Raw genomic sequence first — 23,753 nt, forward strand, 5'->3', positions numbered from 1 at the left:
CTTGGGCCCTTGCACCTTTGTGAGAGGCCCAGAAGAGACTCCTGGCTCCTAATCAACTCAGTTCTGACTTGATGGGGTCATTTGGGGAATGAGCCAGCAATTGTGGGACCTCTCTTTCTTCTCTCTGTAACTCTACCTTTCAAATAAAAACAAACAAAACTTAAAAAAATATATATATATATATGTGTGTGTGTGTGTGTGTGTGTATATATATATATATATATATATGATTACAAATGCCTTTCTCACATACAGATTTCATTTCCTTTGGATATATTTCCAGAAGTGGGATAGCTGGGTCATATAGCAGATCAACTATCAGTTAGTTCTCTTACACTCTCCATACTGACTTCTATAGTGATTGTACTAGGTACACTCCCACCAGCAGTGAAGGAGGGTACCTTTCTCCTCACATCCAAGCCAGCAGATGTTGTTAGCAGAGCTGAATGTAGGCCAATCTCACTGGAGTTAGGAGGAACCTCAATGTGGTTTTCATTTGTATTTCCCTGACAGCTAGGGAGCCTCAGCATTTTTTTATGTGTCCATTAGCTATTTCATTTTTTTTAAAGATTTATTTTATTTTCCTTACAAAGTCAGATATACAAGAGGAGGAGAGACAGAGAGGAAGATCTTCCATCCGATGATTCACTCCTCAAATGACCGCAACGTCTGGTGCTGCACTGCTCCAAAGCCAGGAGCCAGGAACTTTTTTCAGGTCTCCCACGCGGGTGCAGGGTCCCAAGGTTTTGGGCCATTCTCAACTGCTTTCCCAGGTCACAAGCAGGGAGCTGGATGGGAAGTGGAGCTGCTGGGATTAGAACCAGCACCCATATGGGCTCCTGGCGCGTCCAAGGTGAGGACTTTAGCCACTAGGCCACCATGCCGGGTCCAGCTATTTCATTTTGTTCTTTTGAAAAATGTCTGTTCATTTCCTTTGCTCCTGGCCTTGGATCAGCTCAGCTCTGGCCACTGCAGCTACTTGGGGAGTGAAGCAGCAGACAGAAGATGTTTCTCTCTGTCTCTCTTTCTCTCTGTAAATCTGCCTTTCCAGTAAAAATAAATAAGATTCAAAAATAAATAAATGGGGCCCAGCAGCATGGCCTAGAGGCTAAAAGTCCTCGCCTTGAACGCACTGGGATCCCATATGGGCACCGGTTCTAATCCCGGCAGCTCCACTTCCCATTCAGCTCCCTGCTGTGGCCTGGGAAAGCAGTCGAGGACGGCCCAAAGCTTTGGGACCCTGTACCCACGTGGGAGACCTGGAGGAGGTTCCAGGTTCCCGGCTTCAGATTGGCACAGCACCGGCTATTGCGCTCACTTGGGGAGTGAATCATCGGACGGAAGATCTTCCTCTCTGTCTCTCCTCCTCTCTGTATATCTGACTTTGTAATAAAAATAAATAAATCTTTTTAAAAAACAAAAATAAATATAAGTAAAAGATAAACAAAAACACAAACAGCTGTATAAATGTAAGCAATTGCCTAAGCTGTCTTTTATTAAGCAAGTGTTACACTGCTGGGAGAAAAGCAGCCAAAACGTGGAAGGTATCCTGGGCCTGGTTAATGCCACCTCTGCATGAACTATACATGTGCCAACACAGTTGCCTATTTTTTTAAAAAGATATATGGAGAAGTAGGAAATTCTGAGCAAGGACATGCAACCCTGGCACTCAGGCAAGGCAGGGGGTGAGGGTGGGTGTGTGTGTGCTGAAAGCTGCCCAGAGAAGGGAATTTGGGGATGTGCTGGAGTGGAAGCATCTGAGGGTAGGTAACAGCGAAGGAATGACTTCTAGGGTCTTCCATGGACTGGGTCACTGCACTTGCAGGTAGGCAAGAGAGCTGAGTTGGGGTGGTTTGAGGGGGAAGCCAGAGGGCATGTCTGTGTCAGGCCAAGGCACCCAACCACATGGGAAACCTGGGTTGGACTAAGCAGTACTTTTCGCCACCCAGTGGCACTCACAAAACCTGTGGCTGGGGGCATGCCTGGTAGGGCTAACACCCTACAAATGTCAGGGTAGGGGGTAGGCCATGTTAGGTTGGGCCACAGCACCAAATGGAACACAAAAGAATCATATCTTGTAACAGATTCTGTAGGGGACTTTTGGGCTTGCCTCTGTGGGACTGCAGTACCTGCCAGTTTACTCAAAAACTGGGGATGGTGACGGGCCAAGCCAGGCTGGACAGCAGAACTCACTTAATAGGAACCCACCTGACACCTGCGGGAATCTAGGTTGGGAGGAGGCCAGGTTGGGCCAGGCTAGGCCAGGCTTCAGCACCCACCAGCACATGCAAGGTTAGGACTGAGAATAGATCAGGCCAAGAAGGCGCCATGACATTTGCTGGCACACATGAGATCCAGGGCTGGGAGCAGGCCTGGTACAACTTGGGGATCTCACCTACTAGGCCAGAGGGAGCACAAGAACCTGGGCTGGGCCAGGCAAGGCTGCAGCATTCTTCAGCATTTGTGAGGGATGGGTCAGGCTGCAGCACCTGCTGGCATGCACGAAACCAGGACAGGGTGTAGGCCATGTACGGCTGGGACAGGCTGCAACACCCCCCAGCAAAAGCTAAGACTTAGATCAGGCTTTGCCAGGCCAGGTCAAAGCACCCACCCACCCACACAAGAATTGGGGCTGGGATCGGGCCTGGTACAGGAACATTAGAACCCCCCTGCTGGGCTGCAGCTACCATTGGTGAATGCAAGAATGGGGCTCTGGGTGGACTGTGCTGGGCTAGATTCCAGCACCTGCTAGTGCTTTTGAGATCTAGATGGAATGTGAGACAGACCAGGCTAGGCTGCAGCACATGCTGACACAGCCAAAAACCGGGGCTGTTCTGACGAGGCTGTGGCAGCTGCTGGTGTGTGTGAAGACCAGGCCTGTGGCGGGCTGGGCTGGGCTAGGTCACAGTACCCATCAGTTCATGGGAGAGTTGGAGCTGGCAGCGGAACTGACCAGGCAGCTGCATACACTGGCACGTGCATTGGCCGATACAGGTGATAGACCAAACCTGACCCTGCATTGGTTGGCACATCTAAGAGTCAAGTCTGAGGTCACCCCAGGTGAGGCTTCTTGGGGAAATTCCCCTACTAAATCACCAGAATCAAACCTCTGCCACAGGGAAAATTACAGGGTATGTGGTCCGACCTTGGAGAGCACATATCGGGACTGGGCCTCCTCAGTTGCTGTGCATAGACAGCATGCCCAGATGCACACAGGGACATGACAGCCAGCTCATCTAGGCTAGCAAAGGATGTCGACTGCATTGTCAGAGGATGAAAATCAGAACAATTTGGAGAACTCTCCAGGACAAGCTTTGCAGCAAGTGACTGGGGAATCTACGGACGCACACTGAGGTGGACTTGGTCAACCAACAGACCTTGGTAAGATTTTCTCAATCCTGTTGCAATGAAACCAAAATCATCTCAGAGCTATCAAAACCATTCAAGTAGCATCCTTGGAACATTCTTCCCCACATCGGGTTTTTTGAGATGCCATCAGATGACCATTTTCCCATATCCAGGTGCTGATACAGTTAGACAGCAAGGAGCAGTCCCCTCCCCTAACCCCAGCAAACCAGGAAAATAAAAAGAAAATAACTAAAGTATCTGTCCCACCTACCTTCCTCCACACCTCGACCTCCCCACTCTAATCAGAGACCTAAAGGGGCATGCATCCCTCTCAACTAGGTAAACAATATTAAAGAGAAAAATTTAAAAGACCTCCCAGGACATGGGACACAGGTTGAGATCTAGGCCCTTTCCGGCACGCACTGTAGGGGAACCAGACCAGAACCTCATTGGGTTTCCAGCGTCTCAGGCCAGCCTCCCAGCTGTCAGCTCAGCTCTCCTGAGGCACCTGCTTTGACCAGTAGGGCTTCAGTCCTAGGCAGGCATTTGAGCTTCTTACAGGCAGAGCTTGTGGCTTCTTCATCATCATATTCCAGTGTCTAAGATAGCTTCTGGCTCTACGTGTATCAAGTCAATGAATAAGTGAATGATTAAGCAATTTTAAAATGGTAATTAATACCTGCCCAAAATACCTTATGTAATAGATTGAACCATGTGAAATTCCCACTATTTGACCTATGAAACCTCACCTTAAGAAGTAAGCCAATCGGGCCCGGCGGCGTGGCCTAGCGGCTAAAGTCCTCACCTTGAAAGCCCCGGGATCCATATGGGCGCCAGTTCTAATCCCGGCAGCTCCACTTCCCATCCAGCTCCCTGCTTGTGGCCTGGGAAAGCAGTTGAGGATGGCCCAATGCATTGGGACACTGCACCCACGTGGGAGACCCGGAAGAGGTTCCAGGTTCCCAGCTTCGGATCGGCGCACATCGGCCCGTTGCGGCTCACTTGGGGAGTGAATCATCGGACGGAAGATCTTCCTCTCTGTCTCTCCTCCTCTGTGTATATCTGGCTGTAATAAAATGAAAAAATCTTTAAAAACAAAAACAAACAAAAAAAAAAGAAGTAAGCCAATCAATCTATAAAGGCTAGGGTTTGCCATGAAGGTGGAACCTGTCTTCCTTGAAATTCCACCCTTGAGGCCTTATCTGCTGAAGACAACAGGCCTTTGCTAGGCACTGCTTGCATTCACCCAAGGCAGGGGCAATGCTGAACTTAGTTGCGAGTCCTGCTCAAGTTGCCCTTTCTCCTATATAACCTTACCTGAGGTCTTCTTGTCTCTGACTGATGTCCAGGACTTTCTTCAGAAACGTGAGTGAGAAGTTTCCAGTTACTGCCACTTCTTTTTCTGGGTCTTTTGTCAAACTGTCCTCCCTGACAGTCTCTAGCTGCTCTGGGAGACCTTGCCAGGCTTGGGCAGTTGTCCGTGGTGTCTGGCTGCTGACTCCCAGGCAGCTGTATGATGGGAGGGATGTAAATCAGAGATGGAGGGCCCACGGCTTTGGGTAAGCTGAGGACATTTGACAGCTTCTGCAAGGCCTCCCACCTGCGCTCCTCCAGCTCCCTATGTGCCACCTCCACCTCAAGTAGTTGCTGCTCAACACGCCTCAGCCTCTCCGTATTCTGCTGCATCAACACCTGAGAAATCTTTAGATTCAGCACACACTTACTAATATACTCTTCGGTCATGGACCTGTTGCTCACAGCGCCTTGGGCCTCTCTGGTTGGCTCAGGGAGGCTGAGTGAACTAAGAGAATCATTTTGCCAGTCCCAGTCCCCAGAGGAGAGCTCGGAGTCAGCTTCCGAAGAGCTCTTGTCGGAACAGAAGCTGTATGACTCACTCTTCATCTTGTCCAGCTCTTCCTCCATGGACTGTAGCTCATCTGCCTGGTTTGGTCTCTCCCTGTCCGGAGATGAAGTAGCTCCTGTATCTTCTTGGTCACCCCCCAGGTCCAAGCTGCCTGAGTAGAATTCGTTGATTTCGAAGCTACAGAGGCTTGGCCGACTGGGGCTGTGGCTCTGGGACTCCTCGGCCACTGAGGAGGCAGGGGGAGGGCTAGGCTGATGCTGAGTCTCCTGGGCTGTTAGACTTGGATCTGGGGTCAAAGGATCTGGAGTGGCTTGCTCAGTGGGAGAAGAGCGACTCCTTGGCGAATGAGGCTGACTGCCTGTTTAAAAGAACAGCAACAAGCAACTGATTACAGCGTTCACAACAGCTAAGCAGACTCAGCTTTCTGCTTGAGAAGCACAAGCATACAGAAAGTTTGTTTTTCACTCTTTTCCTGGTGACTGTTGCATATACTCATCAGAGGATAAGAGGATCTTTATAACTGAAGGGAAGGTTTCCACTTTGACAAAGAATGAGGCAGAAATTTGGGAGCACAGGGTGGGGCAAGAGAGGGCAATGGGTGGGGTCAAACCCTCAGGGAAATATTCTATGCTTTTATGTCCCAAAACACTCCTATCAGGCCGTGGGACGTGCAGGCACTTGAATCTTAAAGATTACATTCATAGCTTTCTCTTTTTTTAAATTTATTTATTTTTATTGGAAAGTCAGATATACAGAGAGGAGGAGAGACAGGAAGATCTTCCATCTGCTGATTCACTCCCCAAGTGGCCACAATAGCCAGAGCTGAGCTGATCCAAAGCCAGGAGCCAGGCCTTTGGACTGTCCTCAATGGCTTTTCCAGGCTACAAACAGGGAGCTTGATGGGAAGTGGGACTGCCGGGATGAGAACCGGTGCCCAAATGGGATCCCGGCGCTTGCAAGGTGAGGACTTTAGCAGCTAGACTAGCGCTCCACACCCCATAGCTTTCTTTACACAGTTTCAACTGTTCACATCAGCTGAGATTATGCTCTAGGTGAGCACCTGATAAAGACAGTTGAGAAGGACCAGGATCATGGCACAGCAGCTTAGACCTGAGGCACCTGAGGCAACCCTCATTGCATCCCACACTGGAGTGGCGCTTGGGTCCTGGCTATTTCACTTCCCATCCAATTCCAGAAAGTGAAGATAACCCAAGCATCTGGGTTCCTGTTGTTCAAGTGAAAGATTCAGGTGGAGTTCCTGGGTTCTGGCTTCAGCCTGACCAGCCTTGTCTGCAGAAGCCATGTACGCGAGTAAACCTGCAAATGGAACATTGTACTCTCCCTGCATCACAGCAGGGATAAATGACTGAAAAACAATGCCAGGACTAGCCACCGACCACTCTGGGTTGAGAAGTACACAAATTTCAGAGAATGGGACGAAGGAGATAAAATAGTGAGAACTTAGGAGGCCTACTCTGTCAAACGGCAAGTCAGTGAATGGTCACTGGCTGCAACCGGACAACATGGTTTCTATTTTCTAACAGGCTCTCTGATCCTGAGCAGATCACATCCTTCTTAGTTTTCCCATCTGTAGCGTGGAACCATTAGGGCTGATGATTGCAAAGTGCTGACTCTGAATTCTAAGGTTTCCAAATGCACTTAATAGCCATAAAGAAGGAAAAAAGAAAAAAATTGAAAGGGATGGCAAAATGCTAACTCTTTTTGTCTAAGAGGTGAAATTAAAATGGTAATTTTCTTTTTTTTTGTATTGTTCTAAATTTTCTAAAATGAGCATACAGTAATTTTAAATTAAAACATAATGGAGTCCGCTGAGATGGTCTAGCGGCTAAAGTCCTCACTTTGAATGCATCAGGATCCCATGTCGGCACTGGTTCTAATCCTGGCAGCCTTGCTTCCCATCCAGCTCCCTGCTTGTGGCCTGGGAAAGCAGTCGAGGACGGCCCAAAGTCTTCGGTTCCTGAACCCATGTGGGAGCCTGGAGGAAGTTTCTGGCTCCTGACTTTGGATCGGCACAGCACCGGCTGTTGTGCTCACTTGGGGAGTGAATCATTGGACGGAAGATCTTCCTCTCTGTCTCTCCTCCTCTCTGTATATCTGACTTTGCAGTATAAATAAATAAAAAATCTTTAAAAATAAAATATAACAGGGCTGGCGCCATGGCATAGAGGGTAAAGACTGCCTGTAGTGCTGTTACCTCATATGAATGCTGGTTCAAACCCAGGCTATTCCAGTTCTTGTGCAGCTCCCTGCAAATGTGCCTGGGAGAGCAGCAGAAGGTGGCCCAAATGCTTGAGCCCCTGCACCCACTTGGGAGAACAGGAAGAAGCTCTGTTTCCTGACCAGTCAGTCCAGCCCAGCCCCAGCCATTGCAGCCATTTGGAGAGTGAACCAGCAGGTGGAGGACCTGTCTCTTGCTTTCTCTCTGTAACTCAGCCTTTCAAATAAATAAATAGATCTTCCAAAAAAAGCATTTTATTTGTGACACAATTAGATAAACTCTTGTAAGTAACCATGCTAACAATAAACTCAAAACAATAAATTCAGAACTACTTAGTTCTGAATCCAACTCGAGCATATATAAAGCACGCCAAATGTAATACAATCTTAAGGATCTTAATTTTTCCCTAAAACATTCATTTTTCCCCCTAACATAAATTCCACATACACTTTGGAAGAGTCAATCAGTTGCACGGACTCTCAGAACATAACAGCGTCAACGTGATGTTTAAGGTGTGAATTGGGGCCATACCCATTTCCTTTAATTCTTTGATTTCCAAGTTGAAGGTCTCCTTTGGCTGCTCTGAAGTCAGTCCTAAATAGACACTGCTGTCAGGATGAGGTTCACATCTCTGCACCCTAGGGCTCTCAGGTGGCTGAGTTCCCTGGACTCCAATAAATTCCTGTAACACAGGAGATGTTGTCAAGGGTGTGTCTGCTGTCACTTGAATACCACTGGTGTTTCAGAAACCAATCAAGACAAAGCTAGCATTGTGGCATAGCTGGTTAAGCCACTGCCTGTGATTCTAGCATCCCATATGGTCACTGGTTCAAGTTCCACGTGCTCCACTTCTAATCCTGGGAAACTGTGGAAGACGGCCCAAGTGCTTGTTGTTTCTGCGACCCATGTGGGACACCTGGATGGAAATGGAGATCCAGATTTCTGGCTTTGGCTGACTTTCATAGCCCCAGCCACTACAGTCATTTGGGGAGTGAACCAGTGAATAGAAGATTCTCTCTGTCTCTTCCTCCCTCTGTAGCTCTACATTTTAAATAAATAACAGTAAATCGTAAACAAAAAGAAAGAAACCAATCAAGGTACAGACAAAATTTCTTCTTACTCCTCTTGGGTGCTGAGGTCCTAATTAACTTGTTGTCATTATCAGTATCTTGAAGCAACAGCTACCACTCACGGTCTCTCTACCATGTTCCCACAGTGTGTCCCTACCATGTGCTGAACCTCCCCGATCTAGTCCTCAGTCTCCTGCTACCGACAAAGCAAATAATAAAATAAGGACTTCCAAAACTCCTTACGACTTACTTCAGCTTCTTCTTAGTCTCCAACTCCCCACCCCCTGGATGGTTGAGCCCGAAATAAACTCTCAAAAGCTTTAGGAATTACCTGTAAGTCATTCTTCAGAATATACCGGATATCTTGAAGGTTCATAGTTCGGTCTTTCTGCTTGATCTGGATGCCTGACTTAACAATATCATAGTAAGGTTTTGGAAGTCTGACATCCGCTTCTAAATAATTTCCTAAGACTATGGCTTCTTTAATAACTGAACCATCTAAACCATTCCAGGGTATGTTGTCTATAAAGAAAAATTCATAGCAAAAAAATATTAAGACAAAGTTGAGTAAGTCAGTTAGGTTCTTATCTAGGGGGCCGGGGGGAGAACCTACCTATAAGCCCAATCACAAATGAGAATTTACCTTCCTTACTTCATCTACCTTACTCACCTGCCAAGGAGATCACTGTCACAGAGACGGGAAATGGTATTCTCAGCGACACATATAAATGGGCTTCCCACTGGCAGACTTTGGTACAGGAAAAGTTAGGAGGCATTAAGCTGGTTGCCCAACACATTCATTTCACGGAAAATGCAGTTTGCTGATGGGACTGCACAGACCGCGAAATGGCTCTTTCTCATTGACTCCTCAGTAACTGTGACTTTATTATCTGTATAAGTGCATATCTCTGTTGAAAAAGTTTTACTGTCTCTAGCTATGGGAACTATTTCCTTCACACTAAACTCATGTAGATTTGGAAGGGTTTCTGTTTCCTTCAACCAGCACTATTTATACACTTACTGGGTCTTGGAGGTGTTTAATTTCATGGTTTACCCCTCAGAGGCCAATCAGTTTTCATATACAAGTTCCTAAGGGCAGGCCTGGTGCAGAAGCCTAGCGGCTAAAGGCCTCCCCTTGAATGCGCCAGGATCCTATATGGGTGCTGGTTCTAATCCCGGCAGCCCCGCTTCCCATCCAGCTCCCTGCATGTAGCCTGGAAAGGGTGCCCAACACCTTGGGACCCTGCACCTGCGTGGGAGATCTGGAAGTGGCTCCTGGCTTCTGATCGGCACACCTCTGGCCATTGCAGCCACTTGGGGAGTGAATCATCGGATGGAAGATCTTTCTCTCTGTCTCTCCTCCTCTCTGTATATCTGACTTTCAAATAAAAGTAAATCTTTAAAAAAAAAACTTGGTTTGAATTCAATGTACTATAGTTAGCAACCCAATAGCTGGGCTTTCCTTGCATCTTAATAGTTAAAAGAGAGACTTCTGAGATCATTCTGTCTTTTCCATAAACACAGATTTCCTTTAAGACTTTTTTTTTTTAGTCCTTTGTTTTTATAAAACTACTTGGGGGGTGGGAGGAAAAAATTCAACCCAGAAGTCTACAGTAAGGATGGACTGTGGTCAACCACCAGTGTGTACTTTCGTCACCTGTTAACATCTCCTGCACGATCATAGAGAAGCTGTAGATGTCAGATTTCACCGTGGCTGCCTTCAGCAAGATCACTTCCGGTGCAGCCCAGTTGTACAACTGGCTGGGGAGAGGTACTCGAGTCAGGTCCCTTTGTACACCTCCATCCTGGCTACAGAGGAAACATAAAGGCAAGCTTCGTGAGCCCCTGAAAACCTTGCCAGAGACTGAGCTGACTCACTGCCTCAGCACCGTTCTCACTCGTGAGCCCTCGTGCTTCCCACTTCATCTGTTCCCTCTCTCCTGCTCAGTCACTCTGCTCAACAAAGCTTTTCTTTCAGTTCTTCAACATGTTACACATATTACACTTCATGTCATGCACTGGAGGTTTCTACTTGGCCTGTTATCACAGATCCTAGAGCAACTAGCCACTTCTAATGAGTGAAGCATTAGTTCCAAGCCACTACTACCATGGCGTGGTAAGCTAAGCTTCCACCTGAATCATTAACATTCCATATGGCTGTCGGCTGCTCCACTTCTGATTCAGCTCCCTGCTTACGGACTGGGAAAATGACCTAAGGCTTTGGGTCCCTGCACCCACGTGGAAGATCTAGAGGAAGCTCTTGGCTCTAGGTTTCAGATCAGATCAGCTCCGATAATAATTCTTTCAAATAAATGAATAAATCCTACCAAAATCAAGGTGCCTCCTCAGAGAGGTCTCCTTTGACCACCTAATCTAAAGTGGTCCTATTCTGGGACAGCAATTAAGCTGGGCTGGGATAGACTGCAGCACTCACCATTAGGAGCTGGAACGGGGGCAGACTAGCCTAGGCCAGGCTGTGCTGGGCCCTCAAATCTCGGTGAATGGAGAAAATGGACATAATCTCAAGATTGTGGACGTTGAGGTGAGGTGAGTCATGTCAGCCTGGACCCAGTGGGAGGCTGGGATTGTGAGTCCCAGGGATGGGGGATCTGACAGGGCTCGGGTAGCTTGGCTCAGGTCCTAGGGTCCACTTGTGTGGTGGGGGCTGGGTTACTGAGCCCTGGGGATGGGTGAACCAGTAGGGTTTGGGTCGTTTGGCTCAGATCCTGGGGCCTGCCTGTGAGGTGGGTGACAGGTTTCTGAGCCCAAGAGGTGGGGGATTCAGCCGGGGTTGGGTCTCATGGCCCAGGGCCTGGCACCTGCCTACAAGGAGGGTGTCGGATTTATGAACCCCAGGGTCGGAGATCGATGGGACTTGGGTCACATGGCCCAAGTACTTGGACTCGCCTGCAAGAACATGTCCTACTTAATGAAAAAGGCAGAGAAGTGGCCACAGGCCTTGTTGTAAAAGAATATGGCAGCTCATTTGGTGCTGTAGCGGAAGAACAGAACTAACTGGACAACTACCCCAAACAAACAATGACAGCAAAAAATCTCAGTGAGTGGAGAAAATGGACCCTGGGAGGGTGACAGCAGCATTTCAGAACTATCCAAACTACTTGGACAGAACCCAGGGAATATGTATGTATTGAGACTCTTGGTTGATATGAGGTCCCTGGGTACTAGGACATGTGGAAAGTCATGAGTGGTTTCCCCCTTTGTCTCTCCCCTTCTCCCAGAAACAACAAGAAATAGCAACTTTGGAAGCAAGAAGTACACCCAATTTTCTCTAAACCTCTATTCTTCCCATCCTGATCCACCATGTAATTATTACAAAAAATAAAATGTATTAAAAATAAAAAATACAAGAAGTAAAAAAACAAAGTGGTCCCATTGCATTGGCTTCAGAGCACTTGCATTCATGTTCATTCATTTAGTTTATTACCTGTCTCCCCGTACTAGAGTCAGGTTCATGAAGACAGGAGCCTTCTTTGTCTTTTACATCACTGCATTCCCAAACTTACATCAGGGTCTCAACGTTTACCACTGAAAAAACCTGTAGATTTTTAAGACTGCCACCAAATCTGCATCTGTGTTGTGGCCTGCTTTCCCAGGCCACAAGCAGGGAGCTGGATGGGAAGCAGGGCCATCAGGATTAGAACTGGCAACCATATGGGATCCTGGCATGTTCAAGGCGAGGACTTTAGCCGCTAGGCTACTGCACCGGCTCTCCCTTCTCCTTTTGTAAAGCTCCCTGGGTGTGGGGGACTTCTGAGATTCACTCTAGGATGGTCTTTTTATAGACTTAACTTTGACATTAAAATCACAACCAATTATAGTTCCATGACACCACCTTCAAGCTTGATTCCAACTCTAAATGTTCTGTTAAGAAGGAGTTGAAGAAGAGTCATAACTATTGCATCCTTTCCACATAAAGAGCTGGAGTGCTATCCTTCACAATGACATTCAAAGGCCTAATGTGCCTAATAAATGCAGAACAGAAGCTATTCTGGACTCCTGGATAACCAATCCCTTCATGTTATCAGCTTCTAAAGTAGCCAAGCTGTTACTGCTACTGACTGCATTTCTGCCTGAAGATCCATTCTGAGGTCAATAAGCCCAAAGGGAACTCACATCCTCCTACCATTCTCTGAGGCATTCACCCCAGCTCTCAGGGCATTTCAACTCTTTCCTTTCCATTTTGATTCCTTGGTGAAAAGGCCTCATCTATGGCCTCCGTGCTGGTTTTCCTTCTGTCAATCTCAAATCTGTCCTGTCCCTGCAGCCTGGGAGCAGTTTTGAGCACCAGATTCTAACCCTGGCTGTGTCTCCAAACCAACCAACTGCGGAACCTCTCACCATCTCTAACCCAACGTGGCGGCCCTCTTCCTTTTCTATAAAAAGGACAAGGTTGGGCGTAGCTATTTCCATTTCCATAGCTCAATTTTCACTTTAGGGTCCCCATTCCATCAGCAAAATGAAAGCTTGAGAAACTGCTGTACCTCCGTCCCAACACCAGATGGTGCTATATCCCTGACCAACAGCTTGTTTTGTTTTGTTTTGTTTTTTAAATATTTATTTATTTACATTGGAAAGGCAGATTTACAGACAGGAGAGACAGAAAGATGCTTCATCCGCTGGTTCATTCCCCAAGTGGCTGCAACGCCCAGAACTGAGTCAGTCCAAAGCCAGGAGCCTGAAGCTTGCCGCCAGGTCTCCCATGCACGGGCACAGGGTCCCAAGGCTTTGGGCCGTCCTCAGCTGCTTTCCCAAGCCACAAGCAGGCAGCTGGATGGGAAGTGGAGCAGTCGAGATATGAACCAGCATCTATATGGGATCCTGGCGCATGCTAGGCAAGGATTTTAGCCACTAGGTTACTGCACCATGCCCCAGTAGCTTGGATCTTGTCATAGTCCTCCTGAAAAGCCTTTGATGTTAACCAATGGTGGGTAGGGTGAGGCAGGGAGGGAATCTTCCCTTCCACTGTGGCTGGCCAGACATGTAGTCAAGCTGTCAACCTGCTCTGAACCATGTCAAGATTTCCTTCCCTTGGACTCAGTAAATGCTTGCTGAGCACTTACTATGGGCAGGTCTGGAGAAAGAACGCTGGCCAAGTCACAGTGGCTGTCCCACGAGAGCTAGCCATCAAGAGCAGTAGGCACAGTGGTCATACAAACGACTACGGTAGACTTCAGTGCAGAGTGAGAGGAGAGGGCTGTGCCAAGTATCTCAGGGGAGGAGGACATCAGCGAAGGCTTCCTAGAGTGTGCCAGAGTGGGTGTGCAATCAATGGGAAAGGGTAAGCAGAGGGCCAGCGCCCAGCTCAGAGCCCTGGCTGCTCTGCTTCTGATCCAGCCTCCTGCTCAGGTACTGAAAAGGCAGCGGGTGATGGCGCAATTGCTTAGGTTCCTGGCCCCAACCTGGGAGACCCAGATGAGCTGCTGGCTCCAAGCTTTAGGCAGGTCCAACCCAAGCTGTGGGGACATTTGGCAAGTAAACCAGCATGGAGATCTTTCTCTCTTCCCTCATTCTTTCTTTCTGATGTTCTGCCTTGTAAATAGGTAAGTAAACAAATAAGTTTTAAATAAATGAATACTTCAGCAGCTATGAATTACTAATTTCCAGAAGTGTGGAGCAGCACTGTGGAATGGCACAGACTGAAAGTGTCTCCAAATGGAAGTGAAGAGGTTGGCACTGCTTTAGAAGAGTATTCCTCAGGAAGCTTCCATGCCCTACAATGACACCAGGACTTAATTTCACAGGTAGTCAGGAGCCACAAAAAGGTTTGCTTGTTTTTTCCAGCAGAGAAACACTTTAATTATCAGTGGCTCCAAGCCACCAGGACACAGGCTCCACCAACGCCCTTAATCTTCTCAGCTCTTCTACTGAAGAATTTGGCTTTTACAATGACTGGGAGCTTTGGGAGCTTTCCTTTCCCTAGAACCTTGTAGTAGCCCGACCGTACAGTCTGGCCCCTGCCCTTTCCAGGCAGGAGGATAAGAGGCACAAGAACTGGCAAGGTGTTAGTTTTGTTTGTCAGGAAAACACGCCGAGAGCCAGCTGTGGTCAGTCCTGTTCTAGCATCTGAGCAGCAGCAGCAGGAAATAGAACAGAAACCCCTGCTCTCGTGAATAAGGGTCAAGGAGATAAACTGCAAAGTCTCTCTGACACAAAAGCAAAGCATTAGTTGTGGTGGGTGGGAGACTTAGAGGAGGTATGTGGGTTAGGGGTCTGCCTAAAAAGCATTCCCACAGCTCAGAGCTGTGGATGGCAGCAAGGAAGCAGAGCGGAGAGCCTCTGCCTCCCACAACTCGGGGTGAGAAATGGGGTTCAACTCCCAACTCAGACCGACTCCAGCCCAGTAGGAAACCAGGTTCGACCACACAGCCTGATGGAGGCCCTTGGTCCTGATGGCCGGTCTCAGTGAGCTGAACCCCAGTGCCCACCACGCACCCCTCTGTGCCATCTCCTACTCACCAACCAGCAATGCGAAGGACACAGTGGGGAAATGAGAGCTGGACTGTGCAGAGCCACGGATGAGGGAACATAGAACCCAGTGCCCTCCGAGCATGCGTGTGCATATACGTACACACTGAATTCCAAGGTGAAAAATGTACTTTGTTGAGTCAAACGACTGAAAATCTTAGAGTGAGCAGAGTATTTGCACATCTTACTAATAGCTGATTGTTAGATATTTATTAAAATGAGAAGGTCCTGAAGAGAAGTAAATACCCCAAAGTGACTTTAACCTTGGCAGGCAAAGCCAGCATTTGGGAACCTCTTCTCTGACAATAAGACAGCCCTGCTTAGACCAGATTCTGCCTACAGCAAAGGGCCCTGGGAGACCTTCCGAAGGAGGTCACACGCAAGGCTGTACTCACCTTTCCAGCATATACTCCAGGTTAGTGAGCCTCGCTTCCCCCGGGGAGACAATGTGGACAGCGTAGGAGCTGAGGGAGCGGTGGATGAAGCCGCGGGAGTGCAGGTATCTCAGGGCATCCGAGATCTGGAGCAGTAAGTGCACAATCACTTCCATGTGCAGCACGGGGAACTGGGACCTCTGCCAGAGAGAGAAAATGCAGACACAGAAGAAAATGTGCCCTGACACTAGAGTGCTTTGTGATTTCCAGTCTTCTGTTTAATCTTCACAGCCACCTGGTATGCTCCCATTCTACAGATGGGGCGCCTCAAGCTCAGAGAGGTTAAAAGACAGGCCTAAGGTCCCACTAACCCAGGCCCTCTAGCTCCAAACCTGGGCTCCCTTCCTTCCACTGAGCTGCTTTATTCCATAAAAAATTAGGACAAAATTCTCAGTGTTCGATATATGTACCCAGAGTTGGTCTGAAGAAAAGTAGCAAGGAAAGTCCTCCCTGCCAGCAGCCAACCTCGCTGCCCTGTCCCCTTCCTATCTAGACCCACGCAGCTAGGGGACCCGGATGCTCACAGGAGCCTGCAGGATGCAGAGAAGGAGCTCAGCCTCTAGTCCACGCAGATGAACGGCAAAGTTGATCCAAAGACATACATTAACTCTCACCAACTTAACAAGCTGTCACCCTGAGTCTCTCCCCCACAGCAATGGCATTTTTAAGGTAATGCCCTCATCAAAGAAAACAGAAATCAGAGGGTCAGTAGGAGCACCCCATATGTAAGGGAAGGCAGGCCATTCTGGGAAGGGCCCTTCTGCAGTCCTACCCAAGATTTTTAGAAAAAAGGGCATGGAGAAAAGGGCCTAATGGAGGGGAAAAAAAAAGGCCTAATCCTCCAGGAGCTCCTAGAAGCCATGTCTCAACTCAAAGCCCACTTCCCAGACCGTCTACTGGCCCTAGAAGGCATCTCCCGACCCTAGACACATATGACAGGCGGGAGAGGAGTGGTAAAGGCTTCTGAGTGAACAAGTCACAGTGAAGTGAAATGAGTAAGTGAAAATGCAAGAAAACCAAAGCTGGTGGCAGTTAGATCACAGCCAGCCAGAAATGCAGCAGTGTTATCTGGTTGGCTGAGCTCTCGCATGTCTGGCAAGGATGCAGGACGACTCACAACAGTAACATCAAACTGGTTCCAGCCATGTGCCTATCGGCCTGAAACAGTGCGTAACACAGCCCCGTAAAATAAAACAACGAAGAGACTCATCTTCCATGCATGTACAAGTGGCAAATCTACCATTGGGGTGGGGACAGAGCTGGGAGGAAGGCAGGGAAGAAAGGCAGCCAGAGGAAAAGGCACAGAAACGGCCAATTACTCGCTCGTGGAGGACACTGAAGAGCGTGCCAATGGTGATGCGCTCGTATACGAGGCGGGTCTTCTCCAGGTCCTGGGACAGACACACAGCCATCAGCTGCAGCAGGTGGGGGTGCCGCAGTTTGCTACAAAAGAAAAGAAGCTTCGGATGGAGTGGAGGAGCACAGGACACGATGAAAACACAGATGATGTCCTGTTTTGTCTTGAAATGTGTACAAAACGAATACAATCTTTCTAAGAAAACAGGATGGGTCTCTACGGTGGAATCTGGGGTCCCACACTGATTACTCCCTGAGGGCCGAGTCATCAACCACAAGGATGCTGCCAGGACCTAGTGATCAAGGCCCCTGCACATTCAGCATCATCATCTGAGATCCCAACAGCCACCCGAAAGAAACGTATTCCTATCACCACTTTAGAAATGATTCAGAAACATCAGGAACTGGGCCCAGGCTTCCTTCTCATTTGCTCTCACACCAAAGTTGACCATGTCTGCACAGAAGGTCTTCAGACCTGTGCATCACACAGCCCCAAACAGGATGGGCCTCAAGAGCCGTTGCAGGAGAATGAGCTGGGCCTAGAAGCTGGACCCCCCAAAGTAGGTGCTACGGAATTGCAGGAAGACATTGTAACCCTAGAAGATCAGCTAGCACAGGATCATAATTGATTGGATAACATTTATGTGAAAACAACTGAATGGATGCCGTTTGTGTGGCTGATTGGATATTCCTTGTATGAGAACAGTTGAGTGGACAGCATGTGAATGAGAACACTTGGTGGAATATACAAAACAAAAGGAGTTCCAAACAAAAGTACAAAACAGCTGATGGGTTCTGTTGATAAGCTCAATACCTCCTTCCTTATCCCATATGACCCTCCGTCTATAAAGTCTGATGCCACTAATGAACTTCAGCTTTCAACCATCGGTCATGGTCCACCTGTGCTATTATAGGCTCCGTGCACCAAGTCCATCGCAGCAGGACAGTGACTTGGAGTTGCTAACACAGTTGAGACTCTCACCACCACTGTCCCAATCCCTCAGGCTTTTCACCAATTCCCTTTTCTCTTTTGGTAGCCCGTGGAAATCAAGTCAATCAATTCCCAAAGTCAGTAAATTCTGAGGCTGAGAAACATAACAGGTCTACAGGGATGCTGGGTTTGTAAAGTGACCTGGACACAGGACAGATGGGGTCTCCTGGCTCACCTGCTGTGCTCCTGCTCGGCAATTAGCAAGTCTGCCAGTCGCAACCTGCTGCAGCGCTGTTGGGTGGCTTGAAGATTCAGCTCCTTCACTGTGACCCTGCTCCCGCTCCACACCAAGCTACAAGGGCAGGAGAAAAGCTGAGCAGCCAACTCCAGCAAGCCAGCTTTCCCGGCCAGGGACCAGAGAAGTGGGGTTCACACAGTCCCTGGAATCAACTGGGTGACCTACTCAGCAGGGAGCCAAACAAGCCTGGGACCATTGCTAAAGTACCCTGCAGAATCAGATGCCCTGCAAGAAGTTACTAAAGGATTCAAGGAAACCAGTGACTTAATCAGTTCTGTACAGACAGTGGCACCAGCAGTGTGGGGAATGGACAGGACAGGGCATGCATTGTCTAGGAAGCGGTAGGCCAGTCAGGAAGAAGAATACTGATGTCCTGAGTAAAGGCAATGGGAAAGAGCAGGAGGGGACTTGACAACATGTCTACAGCCCTGGCAGGAAAACAAGGAGCATACATGAAGGGCACACTGGGCACGGGGATCTAGAGGTCATCGTGCCAGCACATGGTAGAAGGTTAAGAAATGTATTTCTGGGCCCAGCACGATAGCCTAGCGCCAGAATCCCATATGGGTGCCAATTCTAATCCCGGTGGCTCCACTTCCCATCCAGCTCCCTGCTTGTGGCCTGGGAAAGCAGTCGAGGACGGTCCAAAGATCCGGGACCCTGCACCTGCGTGGGAGACCTGGAAGAAGCCACTGGATCCTGGCTCTGTATTGGCTCAGCTCCAGCCACTGCAGCCGCTTAGGGAATGAACCATCAGACGGAAGATATTTCTCTCTGTCTCTCCTCCTCTCTGTACATATCTGACTTTGCAATAAAACATAAATAAATCTTTTTTTAAAAAATGTATTTCTTGGGGCTGGCACGATGGCTCAATTAACTAATCCTCTACCCCCAAGCGCCGGCATCTAATATGGGTTCTGGTTCAGGTCCCAGTTGTTCCACTTCCCATCCAGCTCCCTGCTTATGCCCTGGAAAAGCAGCGGAGGATGGCCCAAAGCCTTGGGACCACATACCTCCATGGGAGACCTGGAAGAGAATTCTAGGCTCCTGGCTTCGGATCAATTCAGTTCCAGTCATTATGGCCATCTGGGGAGTGAACCAGCAGATGGAAGAGATTTCTCTGTCTCTCCTTCTCTCTTTAAATCTGCTTTTCCATCCAATAAAATAAGTCTTTTCAAAAGAAAAATAAGGTATTTCTTATCAGCAGAAATAAAATTCAGGGCCACGTTGGCCAAGAGACCTTGGTCAGGACACTGATGTGATCACACAGGGTTTGGGTTTCCAGGGACTAAGAACACCCCAGGAACTAGGATCTCTGCTGGATGGGGCTGGTGAGGACTCCTGCCGATGCCTGAGTCAGCTTCTATAGGAGTTGGTATCAGATACACAGTGATCCCCACTAAGCAGAGAGGTCTACTACTGTCATGCGTCAGCTCTCAATAGTTGTTCTTCCCACAGAGAACACCAGGCGGATCATTTGGTGTCACAGCAGCAGAGGGTGTGAGGGATGCCACTAATACCCAGAAGACAGACACAAGCGACACAGTTAATGATCCTACTGTGTTGTCCTCAGCAGCCGAAAATGGCCAAAAATGTCAATGGTGTTTGGGAAAGGGAACCCTAATTTAGACATACAGTCTTCAGTGTCCCCATAAGGAAGCCACATGCAGCCAATCTCCCTGGGGCCTCCCACTGGTCCGCTCCCACTTACTTGGTCATGACCATATAGGGGCCACTGAAGAAGGAGAAAGTTGGCTCATCATCAGCTTGAATCACTTCCTTTTCTCCAATTATGGGAAGAGATCCCAGATAGGCAAGTTGTGTCCCCCCTGTGAGATAAAACTGAAACAAAACAAAACAAAACAAAACAAAAAGCAGCTTCAAATTGCGTGGTGAAAAGAGGAGAAGCAGCGGACCTCCAGCCAGTTAACAAAAATGATCAAGCTATTACTGACAGACTGGACACTGCCCTGCTCTGAACATCACTCCTACTCTTTAATTGGTATCATCTTTTAACTCCTTGGGAAATGCAGCAAGCTTTTAATATTCTCTCCCTTTTGTTAATAAATAGTGGTTCACAGAAAGAAATCAGATGCATGCTGAAAACTCCATGGCTGGAACTGAGGCACCAGCTGTGCCCCCCAAAAAAACCCAAGCCTGTTGGTGCAGCCAGAGACACCCCTCCTTCCTCTGGCTCCCTGGGTTGCCTCCACAAAGAAAGCTGTCTTCAGCAGCAGGCAAACATCACTCAGCTACCCAGCAGTGCAGAACTGCCAACTCAAAAGAGACCATTTGCAATCAAAACATTTCTCAGCTTAAAAAAAAAAAAAAAATCAGCTTCTTAAAATTCCAACCATGCTCCTGAACTCCATTCCTTTTTGGGTAGATTTATGTGTGGTTCCCTCAGTGGGAATTACACAATCATTTCCTAAGTTTTCCAAAACTAGTGTAGAGTCACTACAGGAATTCTCTACGGCTTTCTCTATGTTAGTAAGAACGGGAACACAAAGAGACAATTTACTCTCAAAAGAGGAAAACCATTACTTCAGTGAAGGAAGGGATGGAGTTGGGCAAGGGCAAGAGATGGCTTAGCTCTGTAAATGCTGTCAGTGGTAATCTCTTACCTTCCCAAAGCCAAAGCTGTAGATATTTTTAGCTGAAATGACCCCAGCTTTAAGCAATCGGTTAGGAGAGCCATTCGAGTTTCTAGAAATGTTTAAAACAGAGAGAAAAGACAAATTAATCATTCATCTCCAGTGGAACAATGCTGAAGTAAGTTTTCAGAATGTGGGGCCCAGCGTGATAGCAGTTAAGGTCCTCTTCTTGAACTGCCAGGATCCCATATGGGCGCCGGTTCTAATCCCAGCAACTCCACTTCCCATCCAGCTCCCTGCTTGTGGTCTGGGAAAGTAGGAGATGATGGCCCAAAGCCTTGGGACCCTGCATCTGTGTGGGAGACCCGGAGGAGGTTTCTGGCTCCCGGCTCCGGATTGGCACAGCACCAGTCACTTGGGGAGTGAATCACCGGATGGAAGATCTTTCTCTCTGTCCCTCCTCCTCTCTGTACATCTGCTTTTCCAATAAAAATAAATAAATCTTAAAAAAAAAAAGTTTTCAGAAGGTGGAAAAGCTTTTGTCTTTACTATGTGATATTAAAATGTAACTTTTTTTTTAAAGATTTATTTTTATTTTCATTACAAAGTCAGATATACACAGAGGAGAAGAGGCAGAGGGGAAGATCTTCCGTCCAATGATTCACTCCCCAAGTGAGCCACACTCCCCAAGTGGACCACAACGGCCGGTGCTATGCCGATCCGAAGCTGGGGAACCTCTTCCAGGTCTCCCACAGGGGTGCAGGGTCCCAAGACTTCGAGCCGTCCTCAACTGCTTTCCCAGGCCACAGCAGGGAGCTGGATGGGAAGTGGAGCTGCCAGGATTAGAACCGGCGCCCATATGGGATCCTGGAGCATTCAAGGCGAGGACTTTAGCCACTAGGCCACGCCGCCGGGCCCTACAATGTAACTTTTCAACATTACTCTCACTGTGGAAGTACCGGTGGTGTGGCAAGCAGCCTCTTTGAGCACCCTGTGCTTCTCACTCCTAGGAATAAGTGCCCTTGTAGAGTTCTCACAAGTTAGACTGAGCTTCACCCAGTAGGACATTACAGAAATGACAGTGTCACTTTCAAAGTTGGAACCACACAAGCTTCTGCCTCCATCTCTCTTACATCACGTCTTCCGGGCTATTCAACGAACTCTTTTCTTTTACGAACTCTTTTCTTTTTTTTTTCTTTTTTTTTTTTTAAAGATTTTTTTATTGTTATTGGAAAGCAGGATATACAGAGAGGAGGAGAGACAGAGAGGAAGATCTTCCATCCGATGTTTCACTCCCCAAGTGAGCTGCAACGGGCCGGTACGCGCCGATCCGATGCCGGGACCTGGAACCTCTTCCGGGTCTCCCACGCGGGTGCAGGGTCCCAAAGCTTTGGGCCGTCCTCGACTGCTTCCCCAGGCCACAAGCAGGGAGCTGGATGGGAAGTGGAGCTGCCGGGATTAGAACCGGCGCCCATATGGGATCCCGGGGCTTTCAAGGCGAGGACTTTAGCCGCTAGGCCATGCCGCCGGGCCCTATTCAACGAACTCTTAACAGAGCTTCTTTCACTCTGAAAATGGCCAGTGTTGATGACGAGCAACAAAGTCACCTGCATTTGGGTAAACAGCCTATGAGGAAAAGCTTCCTTTCCTAAATCATTCTCGTCAAGATACAAGACCCTTTGGGCCCGGCGGCGTGGCCTAGCGGCTAAAGTCCTCGCCTTGAAAGCCCTGGGATCCCATATGGGCGCCGGTTCTAATCCCGGCAGCTCCACTTCCCATCCAGCTCCTTGCTTGTGGCCTGGGAAAGCAGTCGAGGACGGCCCAATGCGTTGGGACACTGTACCCGCGTGGGAGACCCGGAAGAGGTTCCAGGTTCCCGGCATCGGATCGGCGCGCACCAGCTCGTTGCGGCTCACTTGGGGAGTGAATCATCGGACGGAAGATCTTCCTCTCTGTCTCTCCTCTGTGTATATCTGGCTGTAATAAAATGAATAAATCTTTAAAAAAAAAAAAAAAAAATACAAGACCTTTGGAATCAATGCAGTGGCGTATCAGACTAATCATTTGCCCTGAGGCACTGGTGTCTCATCTGGGCACCAGTTCATGTCCTGGCTGCTCCACTAGCCATCCAGCTCCCTCTATGGCATGGGGAAGTCGTTGAGGGTGGCCCAAAGCCTTGGGATCCTGCACCCGCATGGGAGACCTCCTGGCTCCTGATCAGCTCAGCTCTACCCGTTGAGGCCAATTGTAGAGTAGAATCAGCAGAAGGAAGATCTCTGTCTCTATACTTCCTTGTCTGTGTAAAGTTTGCCTTTCGAATAAAAATAAATACATGTTAAGAAAAAAGAAGGAAGAAAGAGAAAGAAAGGAAGAAAGAAGGTAAGAATGAAGAAAGGAAGGAAGAGGTAAAGAAAAGAGTGGAGGCAGGGAAGAAAGTGAAAGAGAGAGAAACAGACTGACTGACTTTAGCCAAGTGGCTAAAGTCCTCACCTTGCTCGCACTGGGATCCCATATGGGCGCCGGTTCTAACTCTGGCTGCTCCACTTCCAATTCAGTCCCTGCCTGTGGTCTGGGAAAGCAGTCAAGGATGGCCCAACACCTTGGCACCCTGCACCTGTGTGGGAGACCTGGAAGAGGTTCCAGGCTCCTGGCTCCTGGCTTTGGATCAGCTCAGCTCTAGCCATTATAGCCACTTGGGGAGTGAACCAGTGGATGGAAGATCTTCCTTTCTGTATCTCTTTGTCTCTGTATATCTGGCTTTCAATAAAAATAAATAAATCTTTAAAAAAAAAAAAAAAAGAAAGAAAGACTGGCCTTCATGTTTAGGCCCCAAACATCCACGAGTAGCCACTTCCTACCCAAAGGAACAGACTTTGGGCTGGCAATGACAGTGGGAGCCCTCCACCCCCTGCTGTGGAGCCAGGGCCTTCCCATGTGGTGCTCTTTGGAGGGTGAGAGTTCTGTTGAAGCAAACGAGTTTACTGATCTCTCCCAGTACCCTGGCTTACAGCCTGAGTTCAGGCCAGCATTTCTTGCTCTGTAACCTAAATTTCTCAGTCTATGTCTGTTTCATTCACCTTGGCTGGAGGCAGGGTTGCTAACCAGTCATCTACAGACACGTATTGTTCATATC

At 48.3% G+C, this 23,753-nt stretch overlaps 1 protein-coding gene across 1 annotated transcript in view; it reads right to left on the reverse strand.

Moving 5' to 3' along the window:
• The window catches only part of TEX14 (testis expressed 14, intercellular bridge forming factor), a 102,527-nt gene that overhangs the window by 39,073 nt on the left and 39,701 nt on the right, over positions 1–23,753 (reverse strand). Inside the window, exons 6-14 of the mRNA XM_058676074.1 lie at positions 20,651–20,732; positions 19,738–19,868; positions 17,964–18,080; positions 16,761–16,884; positions 15,403–15,581; positions 10,179–10,330; positions 8,853–9,043; positions 7,983–8,133; positions 4,666–5,570 (exon numbers count right to left, since the gene is read on the reverse strand). Coding sequence (XP_058532057.1) covers positions 4,666–5,570; positions 7,983–8,133; positions 8,853–9,043; positions 10,179–10,330; positions 15,403–15,581; positions 16,761–16,884; positions 17,964–18,080; positions 19,738–19,868; positions 20,651–20,732 — 2,032 coding nt within the window. The remainder of the gene's footprint in view (positions 1–4,665; positions 5,571–7,982; positions 8,134–8,852; positions 9,044–10,178; positions 10,331–15,402; positions 15,582–16,760; positions 16,885–17,963; positions 18,081–19,737; positions 19,869–20,650; positions 20,733–23,753) is intronic.

The sequence above is a fragment of the Ochotona princeps genome, chromosome 17 (assembly GCF_030435755.1).
Source record: "Ochotona princeps isolate mOchPri1 chromosome 17, mOchPri1.hap1, whole genome shotgun sequence".
NCBI classification, from domain to species: Eukaryota; Metazoa; Chordata; class Mammalia; order Lagomorpha; family Ochotonidae; genus Ochotona; species Ochotona princeps.